Source organism: Sus scrofa, chromosome 2 (genome assembly GCF_000003025.6).
Source record: "Sus scrofa isolate TJ Tabasco breed Duroc chromosome 2, Sscrofa11.1, whole genome shotgun sequence".
Lineage (NCBI taxonomy): Eukaryota > Metazoa > Chordata > Mammalia > Artiodactyla > Suidae > Sus > Sus scrofa.
In genome coordinates, this window is record NC_010444.4 from 74,507,794 (window position 1) to 74,518,821 (window position 11,028).

At 53.1% G+C, this 11,028-nt stretch overlaps 1 protein-coding gene across 2 annotated transcripts in view; it reads right to left on the reverse strand.

Annotated features, from left to right (window-relative positions):
- Nucleotides 37-11,028, reverse strand: part of CCDC94 (coiled-coil domain containing 94) — a 20,504-nt gene continuing 9,512 nt past the window's right edge. Inside the window, exons 5-8 of one of the 2 annotated variants that reach the window (XM_013994769.2) lie at nt 10,273-10,454; nt 8,988-9,108; nt 5,585-5,723; nt 37-877 (exon numbers count right to left, since the gene is read on the reverse strand). In XM_013994769.2, coding sequence (XP_013850223.1) covers nt 744-877; nt 5,585-5,723; nt 8,988-9,108; nt 10,273-10,454 — 576 coding nt within the window. In that variant the 3' untranslated portion in view covers nt 37-743. Of the gene's footprint in view, nt 878-2,278; nt 4,260-5,584; nt 5,724-8,987; nt 9,109-10,272; nt 10,455-11,028 lie in introns of those variants that run through there. The other variant, XM_003123059.6, reaches the window with a different exon arrangement.

Below are 11,028 nucleotides of genomic sequence, written 5' to 3' on the forward strand. Positions count from 1 at the left end.
AACGCCAGATCCTTAACCCACTGAGAGGCCAGGGATCGAATCCGCAACCTCATGGTTCCTAGTTGGATTCGTTAACCACTGAGTCACGACAGGAACTCCTGTCTTCTCTTGTTTTGAAGATCCCTGTGTCTGCAAGAGGGATGGGAGCCAAGGCATCAGGACAGTAGGGGACCAGGTGGGTACGACCCGCGGCGGGGTCTAAAAATTCCCAATCTGATGGAGACGTGGCCCTGCCTTCAGAAGCTCCTGGACACAGTCCTGCCTTTCTTCGCTCATAGTCTGACAGAGACATGGTCTTGCTCTCAGAAGCCCCAGTCTGATGGAGGAGCCATGGCTCTGACTTAAAGGGCTTCCAGTCTGATAGCAGAGGTGCGACCCTGCTCTTTGAAGTACCCAGTCAGATGGAGGAAATACCTGCTCGCCTTCAGGGGCTCCTGGTCTAATGGAGGAGACGTGATCCTGCCTTCCAGGGCCCTCAACTAACTGGGAAGACACAGACCAGTCCCTGGAAGCTCCTAGTCTACAGAGCAAGGTGAGCAAAGGTATAGCCGTGGAGCCTTGCAGTTTCAAACCCAGGTCCTGCCCCTCACCCAGCCTGAGCCCTTGGCCAAAGAGTCTCCCACCATCTGTAAAATGGGGCATGGGTGGCAGAGCTCTGGCATGGAGGGAGCTTCCGGCAGCGCTGGGCCAGCAGGAACAGCTCCTTGTCTCCTCTGTGAGTACCAGGCTCAGGCGGGAGGGGCTCAGCAGGAGAGGAGGCCACCACTTCCGAGTCCCTCTGATGTGCTCCGCAGCCAGACAGACCCCGGGGGAGTTGATGGAGGAGATTCTGGATGAGGCCTGACAGCTCCCAAGGACTGGATGACAGACATGGCGCCTGTGGGGACAGGGACTGTCAGCAGCCAGGGGGGAAGGGCAGACTCTGGAGTGCAAAAGTGGGGGTCTTAGGGAGGCAGGCTCTGGGCAGAGAGCAAGGGGGTTGGTGGGCTGAGGCCCTGGAGGCGACAGACCCCAACATGTTGCTGCATTGTTCCTCTGCCCACTTGGCTCTGGGAACCACTGCAAGGAAACTGGGGACCAAGAGCCCAACTGTTTCCAGGGTACCAGTGGGAGGACAAAGCATAAAAGATTGCAGGTTAAATAAGAATTAAAGAAACCATTCCAGTGGAGTGTGGAGGAAAGGGGAGGGTGGCAGAGAGCGAGCAGAGGCATGGGGCTTCCCGGGCCTCAATTTCCTTATCTATGAATGGAGAGAAACCCACTCATACCGCACTCACTGAGCACCTACTAAGTGCCTGGATGGTCTTAGGTGCTGGGGAAACACTCATCAATACATGGACTCTTGCAAAGGTCACTGCTGGCGGGGGGGGGTGTTCTGCAGGTGGACCCTCAGGTGGCCCCCATAACCCCAACATCCTGGTGGTCACACCCAAGTAAGCCCCTCCCCTGGAACATGGGAGGGACTGTGGCTGTTTCTAACCAGTGGAACATGGCAATGGTGATGGGATGTCACTTCTAGGAGAGTCTCCTTGTGAGGCCAGCTCTTGGAGAGGTCTCTACAGGTAAGGAACTGAGGGCAGCCAGCCTCTGGCCAAGAGCCTATGAGGACATAAATTCTTCCAACAACCATGTAAGTGAGCTTGGAAGTGGATCCAGCCCCAAGTGGGCCTTCAGATGAGACCTGACCCTGGCCAACATCACAACTGCACTTGGGACAGACTCTGAAGCAGAGAACCCAGTGAAACCACATCCAAATTCCTGTTGTTATAAACTGCTGAATTTAGGGATCATTTGTTACACAGTACTAGGTAACCAATACAGGGAGCCACAGGGAATAAATATACCGCCTAAGGCATCTCCTCAGAACTATACTACTTTGTTTTAATCCTACCCTGCTTTAATTCGTCATCATTGGCACCACATTTTTTCTTTTTTTTTTTTCTTCCTTTTTGGCTGCCCCATAGCACATGGTGTTCTCAGATCAGAGCCAGAGCCAGAGTTGTGACCTATGCTGCAGCTGCAGCAATGTTGGATCCTTAACCCACTGTGCCAGGGCAGGGATCGAACCTGCATCTCAGCACTCCAGAGATGCTGCCAGTTCCATCGCGCCACTTTTAATATAATTTGTTTATAACATGATATTTAGATATGTTTAGTCCTTTACCCCCCATTTTCCAATGGGAATGTCATCTTTAAGAGAGGGAACTCTTTCTTCACTGCTGTAGCCTCAGTGCCTAAAACAGAGCTGGGCAATAATTGTTTGGAATGAGCAAATGGATTTCTTATTTCCCAGTTTTTATTGGGAAACTGAAACAAATGAGTTTGCATGAAAAGCTTAGCAGAGGTTTGGCAGGTATCTGTGCTTCACTGATGTTAGCTGTTCTCATCACTGTATAAATGGACCCTGTGTACTCTATCCACTGTGTCACACGAAGGGGAGGGGAGCTGGCTCAGCCAGCAGAGCTGCAGAACAGCATGAGCCTAGAAGTTGGGGTCAGGGCTGTCCTGGCCACCTCCCACTGGAGGCTGCGGGGAGCAGTTGGGTGACCTAGACAGGAGGCAGCAAGCCATCTTGATAGGGGGTCTGAGAGTAAATATTTTGGCTCTGCCGGTCACAGAATCACTGTCTTAACCACTCACCTCTGCAGCCAGAGAGTGAGGGCAGCCATGGATGGCCCGCACACAAGTGGGGATGTTAGTGTGGCAACAAAACTTGATTTCTAAAGGCAGGCCATGGTCCAGGTTTGGCCCGCGGACCATAGTTTGGTGACAAGTGCTTTAGAAAGTAGGTAAACAATAATATTAAGTAGATAATAGTAACAAGTGGTGTACATACATGGCAAAAATGGCAGTGGATCAAGAGCAAAGGAAGTTCAGGGAACAATCTGAAAGAATTAATCAAAATGAACCAAAGAAACCCCAACCCCTCAATCTCCTTTTCCAACTACATAAGCTAGATGACTTATCTTAACCCAGAATCTCTGAATGGCCCCAGTTCCGGGCAGTGACTAAGGAGGCTGAGTTGGGGGACAACAGGCAGTGCTGGGCTGGTACATGCTTCAGAACTGGCTCCGGCGTGGGGGACCGATTCACAGCACCTGCCGATTTCCATGGTGTAGGTAGTCCTGCCATGGCCGATTTTAAGCCACACACACGATGCTGCTAAGTGCAAGAGAAATAAATGCAGGAGGCGACAGGTCTCACCAGCTGCCAGTGTGAGCCAGCTTCTGTCCCCATATCAGAACTTTGGAATCAGGCCCCCGGGTCCTGTCTGGATGCTGTCCATTCTGCATGCTGTCCCTAACCAGAGAAATCATCATAGAAAAGCAGATCCCCAAAGTGGGGGCATCTTATCCCCCAAACTGTGGCAGTGAAAAACCCGGAGCCTCATGTGCAGATGGCAGATGGAAGTCTGTGAGTGTGTGTGTAGAGAGGGCTGATGTCTGGAACCCTGGGAGGGGTGGGAGAGATCAGGGATGATCAGGCTGTGGAGGCGTCTGACAGGGGCACAGGACCTTCAACTAGAAAATACTGCGGTTGGAGAGGATTGCGCAAGTTGGAGTCTGGCAACCTTGAAAGAACGTGAGCTTTGTAATCAGACTTGCTGGTCATATGACCATACTAGCCTTCTATCGCTGTTTCACAAATTATCCCCGAAGTGACACACTCAGTGGTGAATGTTTACTATCTCGTGGTTTCTCCGAGTCAGGACACCAGGACCCATGGGGTTGTGTGGTTCTGCAGCCCTCTCCTCAGGTGCTGGCAGAGAGACGGTGCCCAGGCCAGACTACAAGTTCATTTTATTGGTTCCAGGTGGTTCTGTGGTGGGAAGGGATGCAACCAGCCCACCGCTGGTGGATGGGCTCACTCATGTGCCCAACAAACAGCCGACATCTCGGGACTGTCCTAGAGACGACCGTGAAGGCCTGCGGGGAGCTGCTCCAGGGCTGTCCAGGGGTGAGCTGGGGAGGGCTGGAGGGTGGGGGCAGGAGAGAAACTGAGTTCCTCGAGTTCCTCGGATGATGCCTTGCAGGCCCCGCCAGCTCTGAAGGACACTCATGCTTGTCCGGTCGTGACTCTGGTTGGTCCCAAGGGAAGGCTGGAGCTGGCTGTGGCCTTGACCCAGGAAGGGCCTGGGGGCAGGGCTCAGTTGCTGCCGCTACTGTCCTCACTGTCGGAATACACACCCAGCTGGCTCAGGGAGGAGGGGCCAGGCGCCTGGGGCGAAGGCTCGGCTGTCTTTCCGTTCATCACTGCGCCTGGGGGAGAGGTGAGAGCTAGCCCACAGTGGCTCCTTGTCCCTGGCGTCCACCTCAGGGCAGTTTTGGGAGGGCTGGGGCTGGGTGAGGTCTGGAGAGTGGGGTCAGCCATTCCTCCTTGTTTGCAACCTTTGTGGAAAATGCCTGGTGGCTCCATCGCAGCTTAAACCCACACGCCCAGCACCTCCACTTCCGAAAAGCAACCCAGGCACCCGTGCCGGGGTGCCGCACAGAAAACAGAAATGTTCCAAGTCCCAAGTGAAACTGTGTACCACAGTGACCAAGAAGGGCAGATCCTGGCTCCACTACCCACCCTCGCTGTGTGGCTCTGGGCAAGTGGCTTCACCTCTTTGGGCCTCGGTCTCCTCCTCTGATTAAATGGGGTAATAAGTGTTCTGATACAATGGCCCAGGCATACAGAAGGCCAGCTGGGTGCCAGGATCTAAGGCAGGTGCTTGACATGCAGTGGCTCATGGAATCAGCCCCAAACCCTATAGGCCCTATGAGGCTGGTCCTGTCATTCGCATCTTCCAGAACAGGAAGCTGAAGGGCAGAATGAGCACTCGGAGGTGTGGGGATCTGCACCCAGGCTGCCTGCCTTGGAATCCTGCTCTTTCTAGCTCGCTGGGCCAACCCCACCCTAGTTCTCCACCTCCTGAGGGTCCAGGGAAGCCACACACACAGAGCATCCTTGACATAACCACTGAAATGCAGATGCCCAGGAACTGGCTGGGGAGGCTGGGGTGCATGCCTACAGACAATGAAGATGGGAGTACAGGCAGCCTCGGGATCACACAATTGATCTTATACACCTCTCCCAGACTTGGGTTTTGAAAGCAAACACTTGCTCCTTTTGTAATTAAGAGAAAAAAGGAGACAAAAAAAAAAAAAAAAAAAAAAAAGAGTTCCCATCGTGCGTAGCAGAAACAAATCTGACTAGGAACCTTGAAGTTGCGGGTTCGATCCCTGGCCTCGCTCAGTGGGTTGAGGATCTGGCATTGCCATAGCTGTGGTGTAGGTCGCAGATGTGGCTCAGATCCGACATTGCTGTGGCTGTGGTGTAGGCTGGCAGCTGCAGCTCCGGTTAGACCCCTAGCCTAGGAACCTCCATATGCCACGGGTGTGGCTCTGAAAAGACCAAAAAAAAAAAACAAAAACAAAAACAAAAAAACGAAGCCCCAGCTTCTTCTCCCCTCACACCCAGCTGAAGGCACACCTGGCCTGGCCCTTGCACTTCAGAGGCTCAGGAACCGCACTGGGGGCACTGCTGCCACCTAGTGGCCTTCTATAGCACTGTACTGAGCTCCCGGACCCAGGGAACCTACTTGGTGGGGCCAGGCCTCTCTGGATGCTGCGGTCCAAGTCTGTTTTCTTCACCACGACTAAGCGTGACAGCTGCGGCCTGCTGCCAAGGGTGCCCACGCTGCGCTCCCAGCTCTCCACCTTCCTCTTGGCTTTTGGGGCCTGCAGGTGGGGAGGGGGGTGTATGGCATGACTGGGTGGTCTGGCTCAGATCCCACCCTTTCTCTGGCCTCCAGGCTCCTAGCCTCCTGCTGAATCAAGGTCTTTACCACTCCCACTCCCTCTTCTGTACTGACCAACTCTCTCCCCTGCTCTAAATCCCTCTGTGGCTCCCCATGGCCCTAAGCTTGGCACTCGAGGCCTCTGCCCATTTTCTATCCCACATACCCTGCACTTATCCCACACACACTTACATTTCCTAAATCACACCATGGCTGCTCACCTCTGCATCTTACCTACACCATTCCCTCCACCTGGAATGTTCCCTTTGTTTCTAATTCACTTGGTGAACTCCTACTCATCCTTCAATACCCATCTCAAGCATCTGCTCCCTTGAGAAGCCTTCCCTCACAGTTCAAGTGAGTGCTGCATGTCTGTGCCCACAGTGCCCTCTACTGCCTTATTAACTGCCTCCCCAGCTATGCTGTGGGGTCCTGTCTTGTTCACTCCTGGGGCTGCAGTGTAGCACAAGGTTCTTGGCGCAAGCAGGTGCTCAATCAATGTGTTTGAAGGAATGAAGAAAGATGCAGGCACCCGCTGTGAGGACTAGTTAGAAGGAGGCAGAAAGGGACTCGGTTGCACCTCCAGCTCTTCAATCACACCAGGAGGGACCCCTTTTATTTGTCTGATGTTTAAACAGAGGAACTGGAGTTCCCATCGTGGCTCAGCAGAAACGAATCTGACTAGAATCCATGAGAACTTGGGTTCGATCCCTGGTGTTGCTCAGTAGATTAAGGATCCGGCATTACTGTGAGCTGTGGTGTAGGTTGCAGATGCGGCTTGGATACCAAGTTGCTCTGGCTGTGGTGCAGGCCAGCAGCTACAGCTCCTATTCGACCCCTAGCCTGGGAACCTCCACATGCCGCAGGTTCAGCCCTAAAAAGACAAAAAATAAATAAATAAATAACGGAAACCACTAGATGCAGGAGGCCCTGGTGGAGCTGGGAGCTCGTGGTGCAGGGACAGCATGCTGGCAGGAAGCTGCATTCACAGAGCTCACCATCTGGGGAAGGGGGAGGGTGGATGAGCAAGCAGATGATCAGCTCACCATCATCTTTTGTTTGTTTGTTCTGTCTTTTTAGGACTGCACCTGTGGCATGTGGACGTTCCCAGGCTAGGGAGGGGTTGAATCGGAGTTAAAGCTGCTGGCCCACATCCTAGCCATAGCAATGTGGGATCCGAGCCACTTCGGCAAGCTACACCACAGCTCACGGCAATGCTGGATCCTTAGCCCACTGAGAGAGGCCAGGGATCAAACCCTCATCCCCTCATCCTCATGGATAGTCGTTGGGTTCTTAACCTGCTGAGCCACAACAAGAACTCCTGTCCTTCACCTTTTATCGAACACTCATGAGTTCCCGTAGCAGGCTGGGTGCTGAGAGTCATACGTATCTGTCCCAGGCCTGTTTAGGCCAGTTGTATTCATCATTAAACTAAAACAAGGGAATAGAAAAAGGGAATAGAGGGGTGGAAAGGGAGACGCTTCCATAAAACTCAAGGTGAAACTTTTTTTTTTTTGGTTGTGCCTATGACATTTGGAAGTTCCAAGGCCACAGCAGCGACCTAAGCCGTTACAGTGATAACGCCAGATCCTTGACTGCTAGGTCACCAGGGAACTCCAAAAATTTATGGTGAACTTTGTGTAAAGCGAAATAAAATGAAAAGTCCACTGTCAGATTAGCTATGAGCAGTTTCCACTGTGGCCTAGTGGGTTACGAATCTGACTACAGTGGCTCAAGTCACTGTGGAGCCGCTGGTTCAATTCCTGGCTTGAGAACTTCCATATGTCATGGGTAAGGCCATAAGAAAAATATTTTTGCTACAGCATGATAATATGAAAGACTAGGGGGAAAATCATTGAAGGTCAGATTGCTTTGAAAGCACCTTCATGAGTTACCATTGTGGAGCAGCAGAAATGAATGCTCCTAGTAAACATGAGGTTGTGGGTTTGATCCCTGCCCTCGCTCAGTGGGTTAAGGATCTGGCGTTGCCGTGAGCTGTGGTGTAGGCTGGCAGCTGTAGCTCCGATTTGACCTCTAGCCTGGGAATCTCCATATACCGAGGGCGTGGCCTTAAAAAGCAAAAAAAAAAAAAAAAAAAAAAAAAGTAACTTCAATCTTTTGCTCTACTTGAAATTAAAAAAAAAAAAAAGAGGAACCCTGAGACGAGCCCCTACAAAACTAACTACCCTCTTAACAAGAGAGAGGCTGAACCTTTTCTCAGTGCTCCTGGCCATCAATAAACCTACTTGAAGCCTCAATGCTCCAGACTCTCCGCCTCTATTTACTTCTGCTCCAAGACCCCACAGCCCTTTCCCTAGGAGGGGTCGTGGTGACCCCTCAACAAAAATCTCTCCTGTCCGCTTGTTTCTCTCACTCTCTTTCCCCCTTACTTTCCTGACAGCCCCTTCCTGCTCTAACATCTTGGTTCCACGTAAAAAGATTAATGGATGAGAGTACATGACCCCCAAACCCACTCTCTTCTGACAGTTAAAGAATTTTCAGCTGGAACATGGCTGCCTCTGTGAAAGACTATGTTTCCCAGCCCCTTTTGCAGAGGGATGGTCAGTTGGTTCAATTCTGACCAATGGGATGTGAGCAAAAGGTTGTGCTCAACCAAAAAGGTAGAGTGACCCCTCCATGTCCTCCTCCGCCCTACCCCTTTCCATTGGCCAGGATGCAGACACTGCAGTGAGGGCTTCATCCTCAGGACAGCACGACAATGAGGACACTTGGGCAGCTCTCAGCCTCCCTTGTAGCTCGACTTGGCTACAAGACCACAGAGCTGGAGTCCATGTTCTGGGACAGGGCAGAACAAAGAGAAGGGAGGAGCCTAGATTCCTGAATGACTGGATGGAGCAGGGCCGCCTGGAAGTCCAGCCCAGGACTATTATGGGACTGAGAAATAAACGTCTGCCTGATGGCTCTAATCTTGGGGAGTCTCTCTCCTTGTTTCTTCGCTGAAGCAGGGGTGGAAAACTAGTCTTGTAAGCCTGCCACATGTCTTTGTAAATCAAGTTTAACTGGCACACAGCCAAGCCCACTTAGCTACACATGATCTATGGCCGGTTTGTGCTACCACGACAGCAGAGTTGAGCACTTACTACACCGACTATCTGGCCTTTCAAGACGAAGTTAAGCCAACCCCTGGCTTACTCTTTCCCTGCTTCACCTGAGAGCACATGGAGATGCAGGCAGCCCCACTCACCTCGTCCAGGATGGCGGTGGGGTTGGGCGGGAGGGCAGGCCAGGGCTGGGTGGGAGCAGCATCCTCCTCTGAATCAGAGTCTTCCAGGAGTCTTCGTTTCCTAGATTCTTCCACTAAGGCCCTGCGGGACAGAACGTGGGACTTGCAGATGTGCTCTGTCGGGGGACAGTGGCTGGGACACCCCTGCAGAGGTGCACCAAATGGCTACCCGCTCCTGACTGCGCTGAGTGGGGATGAGTGTACACAAATACTTCTTAGGAAAAGATCTTCGGCAACTGAGCCCAGTGGGGTGGTTTAGTGCCTGGAGGCTGGAACCAGCCTGTCTGGATTCAAACTCTGGCTGGGGCACCTGGGTCACGGCCTTACCTGGAGCTCCCAAATCTTAGTGCTCTCAATCACCACAATGGGGCCATACTCAAAACAGTGCCTGGTACCCAGAGGGAGCTCGATAAATGCAGACTCCTCTCACTATTCACAGTATTACTGACCTGCCAACCCAGTAATGCTGACTGAGCACCTACTATGCACCTGACCCTGTTTCAGGCCCCGATGCAAAAGTCAACCAAGTCCCTGATCGGCCTTTCAACAAGGGAGGACAGATGATAAATTCAGAAAGAGAGGAATCAGCAAGAAGGTTCCAGAGAGTGGGAGGTGTCATGGACAAGCTTGAACACAGATGCAGGTCTGAGGCCACATCCTGGGAAGGCCACTCACCAGGCTGGCTCTGGAGGGCATCTGGAACTGGACTCCGGGGGTTCCCACCACCCTCACTGATGGGGGCGCTCCCTGACCCTACACTGTCTGTGCAAACATGGGTCTCCACAGGCACCTGCTCTCCTCCTGGAGTCTGGAGTCTCGGCCTTGCCAGGCAGAGGCGCCTTCACGACTGGCCCCAAGGAGAACCTGGGCTGGGGGCTGGGTCTCATGCGCCTCCCTGGGGAACCCACCCCACCAGTGCTATCATGTCTCATTCTGGGCTAATTAATCCTGTCCTGTGGGAATCCACCAGGAGAGGACGCAAAGTCTGCGCCTGGGCCCTGACTTTGTCCCATGAACCTTTTTCCTCTGTAATTAACCATCAAACCCAGGGGTGGTTAATGACACCACGAGAGAGAACGTGAGATGGGGAGAGGGCGTGGGGAAGGCCTCCCTGAGACGGTGACACTCATGGGAGCCATGAAGGATCTGGAGGGGGGATTCCAGCCAGAGGGAAGGGCCCCACAAAGGCTGTGTGGCAGGGGGGTGCACCGGGGACCCCCCAGCCCGCCCGCCCGCCCTGACTCACGCCGTCTCCCTCTCGTCCTCTTCCTGCTCCCGCTTCTGCCTCTCTTCCTCTGACAGGCGGTGCTGCCGCAGCATGGCCTCAAAGTCCACATGGGCCTGTCGCTGGTTCAGGTCCTTGAGCTCCTGCAGGTTCTCCAGAACCTCCATCTCCAGCTTGGAGTCCTTGGTTCTGTTCTCCAGTACCTGGCAGGGACCATAACGGGGGGCTGAGTGTGCTAGGACCTCACTCCTCCATGAGGCCGGCCTGGCCTTGGGGGTCGCCAAGGGCCAGGGTACGACCCCCTACCCCGATGCCTCAAACCCCAGAGCTGCACCCATGTCACAGCTCGGAACACAGAGGCTCAGGGAGGGAAAGTGATCGCCTGAGGCCACGTGGCTGCTCAGGGATAAAGCCAGATGGCCTGGACTTCCAGCCTGGCTCCATCCCTAAGTAAAAATAACAGTAAGATTGAAAAGGATCTGAGCAATTGCTATGTGCCAGGACCCAGGCTAAGATGCTTCCAAACATAATCTCATTGAATCTTCGCAGCAACCCCCATTTTACAGATGAGGAAACTGAGGGGCCGAGAGAGGAGGTTGGCAGACCCAGGTCTCAGAGACGGCTTTGGAGCCAGGCAGGACTGGGTATGACTCCTGCCTTGCTGCTTCCTGGCTGTGTGACCTTGTTAAATTAACCCTCTGGGAAATGGCAGTTGTAATGATTTGAAAACATGTCCATGAATTCTTTTATTTTTTTTGCTTTTTAGGGCCACACACG